The following is a 16,883-nucleotide window of genomic DNA, read 5'->3' as shown; positions in this document are numbered from 1 at the left end:
TCTTTTATTACAGTGTTTGTGTGAGAAAAGTTATTACTATCCAGTTTATAGTTTTTGGAACACTGCCATGAATAACTTGGAGTCTTGTGTCTGTATTTGAAAATATAGTTACATGTAATAAACTTGTGAGGTTCATTTCAGAGATTTCTTTTCAAATATTTTTGTTCTAGGAGACTTTTGGGGGATTATTTAAATATTGATGACACAGTGCTTTGTATATTCAGCTTTAACTGTTGGTATATTTAAAGATTTATTTACTATGTATACAGTGTTCTGTCTGCATGTGCGCCTACCCTCCAGAAGAGGGCACCAGATCTCATTACGGATGGTTGTGAGCCACCATGTGGTTGCTGGGAATTGAACTCAGAACCTCTGGAAGAGCAGCCAGTGCTCTTAACCACTGAGCCATCTCTCCAGCTCCTATTACAGTTTTTCATTTTTTCCCAAAGTTGAGGTGAAGAACTTAGAAACAGAAGTGTTCTCCCAAATATAAAAATGAGACCCAGATTGATTTTCCCCCACCCAGCTGTGGATAAAAAAGTGAGCTGTTAAGCCCCTTTGGTGGCCATCTAGAGCATGACATGTTTATGGGGGTGACAGTAACTCCAAAGTAGAGTCACCTCAGTACAGGAAGTGGATTTCTTTAGGCTAGTTTTTGTAATCCCACATTTTCCAGAGAGTGGATGTTGAAACTTTGCTTCTCTTCAGAGTGGTCTGAAAGTAGCTCTTCTGCAGCATATTATTTCAGAGACATAAAGAAAAAATGCTGGTATCACATGAAGCCAGATGGAGTGCTTGCCTGGGTCTTAGAAGCCAAGGTACTGACTTCCACTTAATGTGGAGGATCCTGTGATCCTGAGCAAGTGATGACAAGTGTTCACCCTCTGTGTTTCCATGCATATCATTTATGTATACATTTATGTATGTAGTATGTATGTGTGTGTGTGTATGGGAGTTCTAACCACAGTACTAAATAAGTCACTTTTTTCAGAAGAGACTGAAAAATAAGCAAAAATAGGGGTTGAGATTGAGAATCTAGTGTCAGAAATCCTGGGTTTGAGCCTTGGTACCTTAATTCCTTGGCTTCAGGAAGTAATTTCTATTATCACTGGGTCTCAAGTTTCTCATACATGAATGGAGAAAACCATTAGCACTCTGAAAATATTAGTCATCACGATTGTACTATAAATCTGACTTGGCAGATCTACAGTAGGATTTTATTTTAATTATCAGGAGCTTTGGGGAAAAGGACACGATTCCAGGAAAATTACGTGGCACAGCTGATTCTAGATGTAAGGAGAGAAGAGGACGTCCCTTCCAGTCGTGAGTTCAGCCCAGCACCCACCCCCCAGGAATACTTAACCAAGGTAGGTTGGTCAGAGTTACGCTGTTGAATAGCCTAGCATCAGTAGGTGACTTTATCCCAGAAACTGAGTGGATGAGAAGAGACTGCATGAGGACCCTTGTTCAGTTCTTTGTCCTCATTTCCAGGGCAAAATTATCAGGACTTTTCTCTTACCAGTTTTCAAGGAAGGAAGGATCTATTCTGGATTAGAGTTTGAAAGGACACATTCCATCATGGGGGGAGGGGACATCTGACACACTGCACCTGCAGTCACACAGCACACAGCTGCCACACTGCACCACAGTCACACAGTCACACAGCTGCCACACTGCACCTGCAGTCACACAGCACACAGCTGCCACACTGCACCCACAGTCACACAGTCACACAGCTGCCACACTGCACCTGCAGTCACACAGCACACAGCTGCCACACTGCACCACAGTCACACAGCTGCCACACTGCACCCGCAGTCACACAGCTGCCACACTGCACCACAGTCACATAGTCACACAGTCACACAGTCACACAGTCACACAGCTGCCACACTGCACCTGCAGTCACACAGTCACACAGCTGCCACACTGCACCACAGTCACACAGCTGCCACACTGCACCCGCAGTCACACAGCTGCCACACTGCACCACAGTCACATAGTCACACAGTCACACAGTCACACAGTCACACAGCTGCCACACTGCACCACAGTCACACAGCTGCCACACTGCACCACAGTCACATAGTCACACAGCTGCCACACTGCACCACAGTCACACAGCTGCCACACTGCACCCGCAGTCACACAGTCACACAGCTACCACACTGCACCACAGTCACATAGTCACACAGCTGCCACACTGCACCACAGTCACACAGCTGCCACACTGCACCTGCAGTCACACAGCTGCCACACTGCACCCGCAGTCACACAGCTGCCACACTGCACCTTCAGTCACACAGCTGCCACACTGCCCCCGCAGTCACACAGCATGGTTCCTCTACAGTGGCGCAGTCATGAGTTAGCAATGCTGCTATGTTGTCCCTTGACATATAAAAGACAAAGGGACTAGCTGCTGTCGAATCTGTTTGTTTTTTGCCTTTGGAAGCAGGGTGTAGCTGTATAGCCAAGGTTGGCCCATCTGCTCTCCTGCTGTAGCTCCTAAGTGGCTTGGGTGCTGGAACCCTGACTAGGGGTGTTGAAGGAATGGAGACATACAGACACACAGAGTCAAGCTGAGCTCCGGTGGGAGTCTGCTCCTCTGGAACCTGGAGCTCCAGTGTGTTCCTAAGGTGCAGCGTGCGTGGGGCAGGGGAGTGCTTAGCTAGTCTGGAGAGGAAGGCTGTAGGTGACTAGTCTCAGTTCCATTGGCACTTGCACTTGGCCCCCGAGGAAAGCTTTGCCCTTCCTTCTGGGCCTGGCCCATATTGCCATCTTCCTATGGGTCTGAGGCCTTGGAGTCCTCGGCATGTCTGTGCACTCGTCAGGGTTCTCAGGACTTCACTCAGGGCTCCATCTGCTCCCTGTACTGGGCTTCTAGGTGTGAGCCACCACACCTAGCTCTATGTTAGTCCCTTTACTTTTGTCTTTGTGGATATTTTCTAACATTCAGACTTGACATTTTTCTGGCTTCTTCTACACACATAAACCAACAACAACCAGGCTTCCTTTTCTCTCATTTTAGTCTCCTTCTACTCTGTCATTATTGGGTTGATGGTGCTTCAGTATGCTTTTTGACATGTCTAATGAATTCCTTTCTTGTGGGTTGAACTTGAGATTCTTGGACAGTTGACCTCATAGGCCTGTGCACATGCTTCCATGGAGCCTACAAACATATTTTCATTTTCCAGGGATTCCCATACCCTCAGTTTCATTTGTTAATTAAATTTGTTTAAAGATTTTATTTTATGTTTATGGGTGTTTTGCCTGCACATATATCTGTGTAGCACATGGGTAGTGATCACAGAAACCAAAAGAGGGAATTGGATCCCCGCGAACTGGAGTTCTGGCATGTTGTGAGCCGCCATGTTGGTGTTGGGAACTGCACCTGGCTCCTCTGAAAGATGAGCCTGTTCTCTTTACGATGGAGCCTTCTTTCCAGCCCCACAGCTACAGCTTTTGATTGTCCTTGATTGATTTGAACGTCTTCAGTGCCTGTGCTTTGGTGCGCTTCGTTTGAAAACCTATCAGTAAATTCGCCCTAAGTACACTGAGCCCAAATTTCTGTTCTGTTGGGAGAGTAATGCCAAAGGGAGAGGCTGAGGAGCAGGGAGGAGCCGTCCTCATTCAGTTCTTTCTGAGGAGGCCCTCCAATAATAAGAGTGCTGGGCGGGTCCCAAGTTCTATTTGCTTTTGTGGTAACTTTAGCAAGGAGCAGCTGTCGGTTCTAGGAGAGTGAATCAAGGACGGTGTTGTAGAAATGCAGGGTCTGAGTATGTCCTCAAGGATGTGGAGCTGTGGCTGAGCCAGAGTGTGTGCTGCTGTGATTAGCAACAGTCAAGGAATGTATAATAAGTGTGCATCCTTAATTTCCTCCTCTTTTCCCTGTCCTGTCCAAGCCCCTCATTAAGCTTTAGATTGACCATTGCAGTGTTATCTTTAGGCCATAGATTAGATTTAGCTCTGAAATCCAGGCATACAAACGTTAAGTCTTTCATGCATGTGTGTATGGTGCATGTGTGTTTATTTGACTCACTTTAAAATTGTGTACATTATATTATTCTAGACACCAGCTGTTCCTTAGTGTTTAAGGTTATCATTGTATCTCTAGCTTCTGTTAAAATTGTATGTGTGTGCACGAGTACCCATGTGTGTACATGAGTGTCTGCCTCCCTCCTGCCTGCTAGTGGGTATGTGCGTGTGAGTGTGGGTGCCAGAAGTATCAGATCCCCTGGAGCTGGATGGAGTAACAGAAGGCTGTGAATCTCCTGATATCCGCTGGGACTCAAACTTGGGTCTCTTAAAAGTCCCTTCGATCCTCTTAACTGCTGAGCCATTTTTTCAGCTCTGGCTTTTCTTTTTCTGGGAATTTTGCTTTTTGAGGTAGGGTGTCAGTTGGTAGCCTGGGACCACTATTAGACCAGGCTGACCTTGGATTTGGAGATCTCTGTCTGCTCTGCCTCCCTAGTCTAGTGCTGGATAAGGTCCTGCACCACCACACCTAGCGCAGAGCCCCTTCTGAGATGCCTGCTTCACAGAGGAGCCTTTGGGTCTGGAGCTCGGCCTTCATCTTCTCAACTGTGTTTTCCAAGAGCACATAGTTCTTTTTTTCTTTTAAATTAAATTAATTTATTTATTTTTCACCCTGACCACAGTTTCTCCTCCCTCTGTTCCTCCCATTTCTACCCCCCACCTTCTTCCCATCTGCTCCTCGTCCATTTTTGTCCACAAAGGAGCAGGCCTCCCATGGACATCAACAAAGCAAGGTATATCAAGTTTTGGTAGGACTCAGCACCTCCCCTTGTATTAAGGCTGAGCAAAGTATGAGGAATATGCTCCCAAATGCCAGCCAAAGCATTAGGGACAGCCCCTCCCTACAAGCAGATAGTTTTCTATATTGTTTTTCTCTAATTGCTTTTTTTTTTTTTTGGTTGTTGTTGTTTGTTTAATGAGGGGCTTTTTACCTATCTCAAGGTTGCCAAGGTTTTCTCTGATGATTTTCTCTGTCTTCCTTCCTTCCTTCCTTCCTTCCTTCCTTCCTTCCTTCCTTCCTTCCTTCCTTCCTTTTGTTATTTTCTTTTTGGTTTTTTGAGACAGGGTTTCTCTGTGTATCCCTGGCTGTCCTGGAACTCGCTCTGTAGACCAGGCTGGCCTCGAACTCAGAGACTAGCCTGCCTTTGTCTCCTGAGTACTGGGATTAAAGGCGTGTACCACCACTTGGCACGATTTTCTTTAGAAGTATTTTTAGTAGTATTTCTGACATCCAGATCTGTTGTTTATTATTATTATAAGGATGAGCAAGAGAATGTTTGGGAATGATATCAGCAGAGGTGCTTTTGCATATGGGGTCCGTGGTGATAGCTGCATTCTCTGCTCTTGTCATTTCCACTGAGTTCTTGAGGTGCACACGGCAAACCTTGTCACAACTTAGGTTCCCACTCTGTATTCACAAGACCATATTCGGACACTATGTCATCTTTAAAAAGTTAACCTGGACATGGTGCTACATGCCTTCATGATCTTAGTACTCAGGAGGCTGGGGCAGGCAGTTATCTGTGAGTTTAAGGCTAGCTTGGTCTACCTAGTGAGTTTGGGCAAGCCAGGAATGCATAGTGAGACCCTGTTTTAAAAACAAACAACAAAACACCAGACCAAGCTAACCAAAAACAAAAACTCCAAAGTAAATCAAAACAGACCCAAGACTCCCTCCAAAAACCCCACACATCAGTGTCATCTCCTTTCACAGTCTGTTGCATGAATGAATTAATGTCAGTTTTGGTTTGAATAGTTTCTTCTGTGTTTTACCAGAATCTTGAGCTCAACGATGATACCGTTCTGAATGAAATCAAGTTAGCCGACAGTGAACAGTTTGAGATGCCTGACCTGTGTGCTGAAGAGCTTGCTGTCATCCTTGGAGTCTGGTATGTTAATGGTTGACTTGGCTGTGTTGAGCCTCCTGACCATTGTTCCCCTGAGATTGGGAAGTTCTTCATCAGAACCTCCCGGTACAATAGGTGGAGAATTCTTGGGCAGTGAATTCAAGGATCTGTGGTTCAGAGTCTGTTGAGTTTGTAGCTTGTTCTTCTCTTTTCTTTATGAGCAAATGCCTTTGGCTACCTTAAGCTGGGTGTAGGTTTCTTCATAAAATATTAAATAGAGGTGAGGATGAGTGTGTGTAAGCTGCCTGTAGAAGCTGAGGTGGTCTCTGGGTGTTTTCACCAGCTCTCTCCATATCATCTGTTGTGAGGCAGGGTTTCTCACTGAACCTCGTGCTCTCCTGTTCACTGCCCAGTGAGCTCCAGGGATCCTGTCTCTGTCCCCTTGGACTAGGGTTCCAGATGCATATGAACACAAATAGTTTTTATCTGAGTGCTGGGTGTTGAACTCAGGTCCTTATCATTGCATGTCCGACTTCTCCAGCTCAGAATGACTGCTTTCCTTCCAGGAATATGTATTTGTTGTGGTTAGTTCTTATTCTTTCTCATTTGAAGTGAGCCTCTGGCATTTCTCCTCATCTGTATTCTTTATCCACCGTACCATTAGAAGTTTTGCAGAAGAAATGGGCATTGATCATTTTCCGTGAGGTTTCCTGTCTTAGGACTTTTTAATGCTCTTTTCACTCAAAGGACATAGTGTCTTAGGATGGGAAGGACTCGAGGGGTTAAGTGGATCATCTTGTTGCTTGATATGTAATTCCTTTGTGCTATAACTATGAGAGAGAGAGAGAGAGAGAGAGAGAGAGAGAGAGAGAATACATGTGCATTTTAAATGATTTTGTAGTTCTGTTTCCATTTATTTTGTGCTGTTATCACCGACAATAAAAACAGGTGCAGGCCAGGTGTATGGCACATTCCCCAGAGTTCAGGGCCAGCTTAGACTGCATAGTGGGTTCTAGAACATCTAGGGCTATAGATCAAGACCTACCTAAAAAAAAAAAAAAAAAAAAAAAGCTGGGGACTGGAGAGATGGTTCAGTGCTTAAGAGCACTTGCTACTGTTTCAGAGGACCTAAGTTCCGGTCTTAGTACCCACATCAGGTGGCTCCCGACTGTCTGCAGCTCCAGTTTCAGGGGATCTGATGCTTCTGTCCCCTTACGCATATGCATATATCAGCATGATGAAAACACAGTCAATTAAAAATAATAAAAATCCTAAGTAGATTCAGTTAAAAGTTTTTACATATATATTTCATGCTTATAAAATCTTTAATATTGAAAATTATAAGGAAGTAGTACTATTTTATAGGATTTTGTTTTCATTCTTTTTAAATTTTATCGTTTTAGATTATTTTATAACTTTTCCCTGCATTTATGTATATGTACTTCATGCACACCTGATGCCCATGAGGTCAGAGGAGGGTATAGGATCCCCTAGAACTGGAGTTAGAGATGGTTGTGAGCCACCATGTGGGTGCTGGGAACCGAACCCAGGTCCTCTGTAAGAAGAGCATCAGGTGCTCTTTCTTAACTGCTGAGCTAGTTCTCCTGCCCTTTAAAACAGGCTTTTTTGAGACAGGGCCTTTCTCTGCAACGTCTTTCAGCATAAACCTCCCAAGTGCTGGGGTTTCTGGTGGGAGCCACCACATCTGGTTGTTGTCATTCCTAATGTGTGTAATGTTTGCATGAAAAATAATGTGTGTAGTCCACGAGGTTAGGTTACACATTTAGCAAGTGGAAGTGGTCAACTAGGAGATTGCAGACATGGAAACTTCAACCTGTGCGTTTTTTCCATGCCTCACTCTGCCCTTCTCAGAGAACATGCTACCCTAAGCCTTGTGTTTGTCGTTTTCTGGCCTCTACAGATATGTTTACTCTAACATTCTGTGTCCCTGCAGGCTGAGGGTTTCCCTTTGCGTGTTTTCGTCTTGCTGTGATTTACTCCTCTCTTGGTTGTGTTTCTGTGGTTTGTGGTTTGGTCTGCAGCTTTAGTCTGTAGGGCGGCATTCCACTGGGTGGATATGACACAGTTGCTCTTTTTTCCATGCGGAGGTTTCGATTATTTTCAGTTTTCCTATTACAGTGAATATTTATGTGGATCATTCCTGGTCCTCTCATTCACTGAGGTTTTTTGGCTCTATAACCTGGATGTAATTACTGATTACATTTGGGGATATGTGAATGTTTGCCTGACTTCACGTTGTTGTCTTCAGTGTCTTAAAATGCCTGTTGTAGCCTCGGACTTCTTCTTTTTCTGAATAAGATAAATTATTTTGACACCAACCATTTTATTTTTAGTATTGTCTTTTGAAAGCTTGCTTTTATGCCTGTGTATATTGCATAGCATTATTGTATGTGAGTTAAAATATGTGCTATAAGAGATAGTGATTACAACATGTAATTTAGGATTAATTTAACTTTTTTTCTTTAACTCAAAGCACAAATTTCCAGAAGAACAACCCAGTTCATAAGCTAACGGAGGAGGAGCTGTTGGCCTTCACATCGGTGAGTAATAGTGTCCCCCTTCTAGTTCCTTCTTATGCCTTGTAGATTATTTTGCCTCTGGTACATTCTTGCTCAAGCTGAAATCCTGCTGGCTAAGGGAATAAGAGGTGCTCATCCTTATCCTGCTGGGTCTCAAGCCATACATGGAGGCCTGTGTTTCTTTGCACTTGTTTAGATTTGAAGACAGTGACCACATTCTCCTTCTCTCTCTCCTTCCTCCCTCCCTCCCTCCCTCCCTCCCTCCCTCCCTCTCTCCCTCCCTCCCTCCTTCCCTTTCTTCTTTCCTCTCTTTCTTTATCTTTCTTCTCTCTCTCCCCAGGGTCTACTGTGCATATAATAGATACTCAATAATTGTTTGTTGACTGAATGAATGAGAGTCCAAAGGGTTCACAAGTCTTGTGCATAAGAGCAAGGGCCCATTTTGATGCCTACCTGGATGTCTTAACAAAGAGTTGTGAGCAAGGGCAGGAGAGCAGTGGTCAGGGAAGGAGACAGCGTTGGGAACATGGGGCGCTTGTCACCATTCCTTACCCTAGAATGCCAGGACAGAAGGGTGGATGAAGAGTGGCTGTGGGATTTGGGGGTGCATGGCTGACCTGGAGCACTGTTTGAGTGGGTTGTGCATGGTCACCTCACGACAGCAGACTCAAGAGGGAAGGGTGACAGGCCAGGACCCAGGCTGGAGAAGGGCAGAAAGGAAGGGACGGCGGGGGTAGATGTTGGAGATGTGAGATCAGAGAGAAGTGTGGCACAAAGTGACTCACTGTGGTTTTGTGAGAGGAAGAGGGTTCACATGTTCTTTATTTTTTGGAAATGGGGTCTCTCTAGATAGCCTGGCTGTCCTGTAACTTCCTGTGTAGACCAGGCTGTTCCTCCTACCGCTGCGTACTGCATGCCGGGACCAAAGGTGTGCACCACCACTGCCAGCTTGGTGCATACTTTCTCAAATGATTCAAGTTCCTCATGACTCTCCCAGAGGCATCCTTACTACCAGAGGGTTCAGACTCCTCTTTCTTTCTTCCTTTGTCCTTTTTCACGTAACATAAAAGAAAGAACTTTTATCTGTTCGAAAGAAAAGCTGGCTTGTTTTGTAATAGGAGCTTTCTACCCACTCACACTCTTGAACGGGGAAATGCTAGTTGCTGGAGTCCTCTGAGTGTCTTTTATCTTCCCACTCTTCCTGTTCCTCAGCGTCTTGGGTGTTACCATTACATGGTAGGCTTTAGCTGACTGTTCGGAAGGGCCTTATTTACTTGTGACATGTACTGAAAAGAATTTGCCAAGCACAATGGCAGAATTGTTTTCAGTGCAGTAAAGTAACTGCTTACCGGGATACAACACTGGCAGTATCCTTTTTGTCCTAGAGTTTTAATTAATTTACATTCCTGAGGGGGAAATGCACAGACAAAGAGAGACATGATATTTAATTGAAGTGCTAAGGAGGGCTATAAAGCAGGGTGGGTGTTGTGTAAAAAGCTGGTCTAGAGCACCTCAGGGGGAAGGTGATGTTGAACACAGAGCCCCCTGAAGTGAAGCACTGAGGAAGGACATGGAGGCTCTGCAGTGGCCACGAGCTTGAGGGAGGGAGTGCTGAAGTACAGGCTGAGAGAAGACGGCGATGTCTAGGCAGCTGGTGGCTTGGAGGCTTGGTCTCCACTGACTCCTGAGGCCCGCTGTGATGTGGCGGCTGACAGGGAATGTTCTTGCTGGGCTCCGTGGTGGGGTGATCAGTAGTAACACCACCGTGTATATCATCCCCAGTTACTGTGCCAACGCCCCATCACACTGTGTTAAAAGTACAGTTCCTGTGAGTGAGGGGAGATTTGATTCTGGCCTTCAGATTCTGTCCTTTATCTGCCCCCTTCTCCTGTGTCAGAGGCATTGCAAGCTGACTAGCTGGTGGTTCTGGTGTGGCTGCTCCTCCCGCCCTGCTTGCAGTGAAGGTCATAAATTCAAGCTTCATGCTTTCCCCACAAGGGCTTTCTTCTGCTCCCTTCCCCTTTGGCTCTGCTCCTGGTCAGCACTGGCCTGAGCACTGATGTCTCTGGGAGAAAGCTTGGTGACTGCAGAGACTCAAGTGCCAGATCGAACGTTCCTAAGGTGATTCCTTTGTTAATTTCAAGCAAACCTTTATTTCCGAGAAGTACTGCAGGGCTGGGGTGTAGCTCAGTTGGTAGAGTGTATGCCTAGTATGCACGAAGTCCTAGGTTCAGTGTCCAGGAATGCATAAACCGGGGTAAGGGTGCGTGTCTGTAATCCTAAAACTGTACATGGAATCAGGAGGGTCAGAAGTTCAAGGTCATGTGTGGTAGTCCCCCATAAGCTCATAGGAATGGCACTCTTGGGAGGCGTGGCCTTATAAGAGTTGCCGTGGTCCTGGTGTCTCTTCACAGCCATAGAAATCCTAAGACATCATGCTTAGCTACACAGTGAGTTGGAGGCCCCTATCTCCACCCACCCAGACTACACAACCATCCACCCACCAGGAAGAACTGCAGGAAACATTGGCATATGGAGGGTATTGTTCAAATTTCAAAAGGTCTTATAGTAAAAAACTGGGAGCCAGATATTGGGGTGAATGCTGAAAGATAGAGAGACAAAGGAACAAGCCACTGCCACGTCTCACCTCGCCAACTCCATGAATCCTCTGAAATCCTCTGAGTCCTCACCTGAAAGGCTCCAGCCAAAAGAACCTCTAGCTGAAAGGGAGGCTTCTGCTGAAAAGCCTTTAGTTCCTGTCTGCTCATGCCTTATATACTTTTCTCAGCCCAGCCATCACTTCTGGGGTTAAAGGTGTGTGTGCTTCCCAGTACTGGGATTAAAGGTGTATGCCACCACTGCCTGGCTCTATTTCTCTCCTAGACTGAGTCATTCTCATGTAATCCAGGGTGGCTTTGAACTCACAGAGATCCAGACAGATCTCTGCCTCTTGAGTGCTAGGATTAAAGAAAGGTGTGTGCCACCACTGCCTGGCTTCTATGTTTAATCTAGTGGTTTGTTCTGTTTTCTGGTCTTCAGGTAAATTTTATTAGGGTACACAATATATCACCACACGAAGGCTTCAGGACTCTGAGCACTCTGGGCTCTGCACTGTCCTTTTCCCTTTCTTTCTCAAATGAAGTATACATAATACACCAAGAAAATTCAAGTCAGTTCCCCCAAACTGTCTGTCCTTCTTCTCACCTCTTTCTGTACCTGACTCTGAAGTTAATAGCATCATGAATCAGGAGTGGCGTTTGACTCTAAGGAAGAGGGTTTCGATACTGCTGATCTCTTGTATCAGTAGTCTTTGCACCCAGATCCAGCCGACCAAGGATTTAAAATTCTTGAAAAAACCAACAATATATTTACTGATGAATCCCAGCCAAATAGGTGGCTTATTCTGGTTCTGTATTTTACTGAGTTTTAATGACCTGTCTTAAAGTTCCTCAAAATAATAGATCTCCTTTTGTGGAGAAATTTTTTCCAGTGATTTTGTGTTAGTTCGTGTAGCATATTGAAATATATATGAGATATGTGAGATTATTTTTAAATTAAGATTTTAATAAGCATACAAACTGACAGCCTCCCTTATGGCATTTTCATACATACATGAAATATTTTAATTCAGCAATCTAAAGCTTATCCTGGAAGCCATAGTTCTCCTTCTTTAAGACAGAGTCATTATGAGGTGCTGTTCTTGAGAAATCATATCTACACATTTCAGGAAAACCGAGTCATAGTAAAAAACCAGTATTGTTTGAGAGGACCATTTATGTTGTATCAGCTTGATAATTTAAAATTAGGTGTGATAACTGTGTTATTTCCTTTCAGATGAGCCAAGTCAGTGACATTTGTAATATTTTAAATTTCCTTTCATTGTTGAAAATAGGAACAATTTAGTTCATACAGGTGTTTTAGTTTTCATTGGCAAAAGTTTTGTTCAAGTGTGAATTGATGCTGGCAGTTTGCCTTTGGGTGTCTGCCTGCGGTTCCAAGGTCTCCATGAAACAAGGCAAGAGTCCTTTGAAAGTTTCATATTATATTTTATGTATTTTTTTTCCTGACACTGATCTCCTGCCTTCCCCTGCCCTTCTCTCCCCTCCCCTCAGTTTTCTTTGAGATGGAGCCTTTGGTTTTTGAAACAAGGTCTGAGGTAGCCTACCGCTGGCCTCACACTCACTGTCCTCAGCAGAGGATGGCTTTGAACTCCTGATCTACCTGCTCCACATCCCAAGTGCTGGGATTCCAGACAGAAGCAACTAGCCCAGTTTTGAGATGGAGGTGGTTTTCGTTTGTTTGTTTGTTTTTTGTTTTTTTTAAGTGTTGATCTGGTTGATCTCAAATCCATATTATAACTGTCCTTTTACCTCAGCCTCTGAGTACAAATGTTTATACAAATAGTTGTATTACATACTGATGGATAAATACTCCAAATGAAAGTCTGAGATTGTCCTAGTGGAAAAAAGGCAAAACGTCAAAGATTAAACTGGGCATGGTGGCATACACCCTTAATCCCAGCAGAGTCAGGAGGATCTCTATGAATTCAAGGCCAGCCTGGTCTACAGAGAGTTCCAGGACAGCCAGGGCTACACAGAGAAACCCTGTCTTAAGAAATAAAGAAAGAGAACAGTGCTGTTTAGAGCTGCAGTTAGAATATACGTCGTCCTTAGCATTTACCCAGGTTATTGATGTTGAAAATAGTTTGTTGAATTCCTTTTCCTTTCCTGATGATTGAGAGGCAACAGGAATGGCCAGCAGGAAGATGGCCAAGATGAGCAGGTTCAATGGGCAGGAGGCTTGGATATTAAAATAGTATAGGTTAATTGACATCCACTAAATAAATTGGAATTTTGATACATTAATAAACTAGTGATTTTCAAGCAACTTCTTATGTTAACAGACATAAACAGCTAGTTAGTATGATTTAATTATTTTAAATCTCTAAATGCCATTTTTAGTATAAACTATTTTAGAAGAATTCAGAAAAGTTATAAAGAATCTTTTATACTCTTTTCATAACTTTGCGAAGGGGGAAAGATCTACATTGCATATAGCTAGCCATTCCTTTTTAAGTTGAATACAAGAGCTGGTTCTCTGGGACATAATTCATATGGTCTCCATTCAAGTTCTGTCTGTTGCCTGCAGGTTTAACCTTGTGTCTTGTCCTAGAGCGATAATCCCTGCTGCATCAAACATTTGCAGGGTTTTTAGCAGTGCCTTTCTCTTTGGAGACACGGGCTATTGTCTTTAGTAGTGTTGGACATGGGAGGGAGCTGAGCAAAGAAGGGGATAGATCAGGTGCTATAGACTTCAGTACTGGCAGTGTGGCCAACAAGACACTGCGAGACCTACTTCCTTCAGAACAGTTACTAAGACACGGCGGACTCACGAGAGGCAGAAGAGGCACCAAATGCTTCTTCTTACCGACTCAGACGTGCACAGACCCTCGAGAACCCGGGAGCTGGAGTCGGGGATGGACTCCCGAAACCCAGGCAGCAAGCAGCTGTGAGGGAGGGCTGGAGTCACTGGGGTTGGATGGGGTGGGGCAAGAACACTCTCAGAACTTTCCACTGAGCTACGACTTTCCGTCTGAAGTCACCTGACATTCATGTGCTGCCCAGCCTATGGCTGCCAAACACAGCCTTCTCCAGGGGAGAGTACTCCAGTCCCATACTGGAGTTGTGCCTTGAGCAGCTCACGGTGAAAGCTGCGCAGTGGAAGGCAAGCCCTAGAGCGCACAGAAGCGCAGCAAGCAGCCTGCTGAAGCTCTGCGTAGACTGGAGCTCGCAATCGAAATGGAGCAGCACTATAGGGCGTGGGAGGGAACCGTGAAAACTGCTTCTTAGTACACTTTCATGGCTTTGGAAGGAAATTGTGACTTACAGAAATAATTTGAAGAGAAAACAGTAGAATTAAAGACTGATTAATCCGTGCTCCACCACTTCACTGACCGAGTGTGGCATCAGGAAGCTGTGTATTGCAGATTCCTGATGATCCGTTCTTATGTACCTGAGTGAGGCTCTTTCCTTTGCATCTGTGGACACACGCAGGGGAGTTTAATAATGCACATGTCTGTGATGGCCAAAAGCTGGAAGCAGACATTTGTTGACAGGAAGATGGATTCCTCATTGTGACTTTGTTGTGATTATGAAACATCCTGCAATAGTGAGTTTACGGATGTGGCGAACTAAAAAGCTAGTCCTAGATGAACGGATTTGCATTGTGTACTCTGTAACTTAGGTTTGCTTACTGTGAAATTCTGTATACAGTGTGGGAGAAATACACCGTGGAAGAAGTAATGAGCCATGGAACTTACCTCCGTGGAATTTTTAATTTAGACCAGATCAAATAAATTCATACATTTAATTTCCAATCAGGCATTTTGAAGATTATGCAAATTGATGATACTGATAAGCAGATCACCTAGTTGCCGAGAAAGGAAGAAAATATTTTAGACTGAGCATTAAAAAAGGCTCTGTTCTCTAGGGCAGGCTTTGAGCTGGCCGTGACAGGCAGACAGGGTTTCGATGGTGCCATGTTGGAGGCAGAGGATGGGCGAGTCAAGTCCAAGTGCAGTCTTCAACCACACTGGCAGGTCAGTGAGTAGGAAGGAAAAACAGGCCCAGGGCAGACTTTTGAAGTGTTCTCACAGCAAAGATAGAGGGTTTGGTCTGCTGTTCCATTTTTTCCTGGGAATAATTTACAGCTTAAACTAGGAATTTTAAACTTACTGCTCTTTGTACTAACTTAAATAAATATTCTTTTTAAGTAGGGTGATAGTTCTGCTTTTTATAGCATTTCTTTGTTCTTTGCATCGGTCAGCCTGACCTGGGTGGGCATCGTCCCTTTGGCGTAATGTGACCAAATAATCATGGACCCAACAAAGAGCTCAGAGCTGGCTTTGATTTACCTGTGGAAAAAGCAGCTGTCCGAAAGCTCCTTTGTGTTCAAAGGCCTAGACTTCCTGTCAGTTGAATAAAGGTCCTAGTGACCTTTGGAGGAGTATTCAAAATGCACAGTTCGAAGGGTGAAAGGAATCTTTTTTTTAAAAATAGAAATGGTACTCCAGAGCCTCTCTGATAGTGCTAAGATTCTTGTTGCTTGTCTCAGGCATGAGAGAAAGGATGTTGCAGGTGGTAGGAAATTGTTATGTGAATAAAATATGTATACGTACATCCTTTACACACATAAGGAACGTTTGCTGCATAGCGTGAGTTCAAGTGGTGCTCACTGGCTTTTTAAACTTTTTCATTATTAGTGTGTGTGTGTGTGTGTGTGTGTGGGCATGCACACGTGTGTGAGCACATTCTTGGAATCAGAGGACAGCTCCCAGGAGTCACTTCTCCTTTCACTGTGGGTTCTGGGGACTGACCTCAGGTTGTCAGGCTCCCACAGAAGTCACTTTTACCAGTGGGGCCATCTCATACCTCTTGCTGACGTTTTCATTTGGAGCGGTTAGGTGTTGGCTGAGATGGTGCCGCTACCCACCACCTGGCAAAGCGAACATACTTAACATCACTGAACTGTGTGTTTAAAAGCAGGTTTTTTTTTCCCCAGATGAGAATTTTCGTTTTATTTAACTAATTATATCCACTATGTATGTATACATTTATTTATTACTATATTTGTGTTTTAATTTTACACATCTGCCATGGGTTCCCCTGTCCTCCCCTCTCCTGCCCCTACCTTCCCCCCATCCCCTCCCCTCCATTCCCATGTCCTCCAGGGCCAAGACTCCCCTGGGGAGTCATTTAAACCTGGTGGATTCAGTACAGGCAGGTCCAGTCCCCTCCTTCCAGGCTGAGCAAAGTGTCCCTGTGTAAGCCCAATGTTCTGTGTATTTATATCATAATTCAAGAAAAGTAAAAAGAGAAAAGATTTGTAAAAGTGTCAAAACCCATCATATTACTAGAAATGTATTTACCAAAACATCGATAAGATCTCAGTACCAAAATGTATAGACCATTACTGAGAAGTTAAATGGAAGGAGCACACATTTGTTCATGGGTGACTCAGTATTTAACATTTCCAGGCCTTTCCAAATTAGCCTACAAGTGCAGTTCCTGACAAAATTCCAGCAGTTTGATTTTGCTGTTATTTTTGCTGGTGTTTTCTTTTTTAATGTGTAATGTGTGTGGTAGAACTAAAGGTGACCTTTTTTTTTTTTTTTGGTTTTTTGAGATAGGGTTTCTCTGTGTAGTTTTGGAGCCTGTCCAGGATCTCTCTTTGTAGACCAGGCTGGCCTTGAACTCACAAAAGTCAGCCTGGCTCTGCCTCCCGAGTGCTGGAATTAATAATGGCTGCCACTGCTTGGCTAAAGGTGACTTTTTCAAAAGCTAATTTTCAGTTTATAAGGAAAGGCCAAGAGTGAAGAATTTCTTAGGCAGTTAGGAGGAGAGCTGGAAGACCCACACTGTATGAAGCTATACTGGCCGAGGCAGTACTTACCAAAGTGTGG

General features: G+C 44.3%; 1 protein-coding gene across 6 annotated transcripts in view; it reads left to right on the top strand.

The window, feature by feature from the left end:
- Positions 1–16,883, top strand: part of Ttc27 (tetratricopeptide repeat domain 27) — a 166,145-nt gene that overhangs the window by 27,043 nt on the left and 122,219 nt on the right. For all 6 annotated transcript variants that reach the window (XM_036171384.1, XM_036171383.1, XM_036171387.1 and 3 more), the window contains exons 7-9: positions 1,234–1,367; positions 5,812–5,924; positions 8,377–8,443. In XM_036171384.1, coding sequence (XP_036027277.1) covers positions 1,234–1,367; positions 5,812–5,924; positions 8,377–8,443 — 314 coding nt within the window. The remainder of the gene's footprint in view (positions 1–1,233; positions 1,368–5,811; positions 5,925–8,376; positions 8,444–16,883) is intronic.

The sequence above is a fragment of the Onychomys torridus genome, chromosome 21 (genome assembly GCF_903995425.1).
Source record: "Onychomys torridus chromosome 21, mOncTor1.1, whole genome shotgun sequence".
Lineage (NCBI taxonomy): Eukaryota > Metazoa > Chordata > Mammalia > Rodentia > Cricetidae > Onychomys > Onychomys torridus.
The sequence above is the reverse complement of the archived record's forward strand: the minus strand, read 5'-3'. Positions and strand labels throughout refer to the sequence as shown.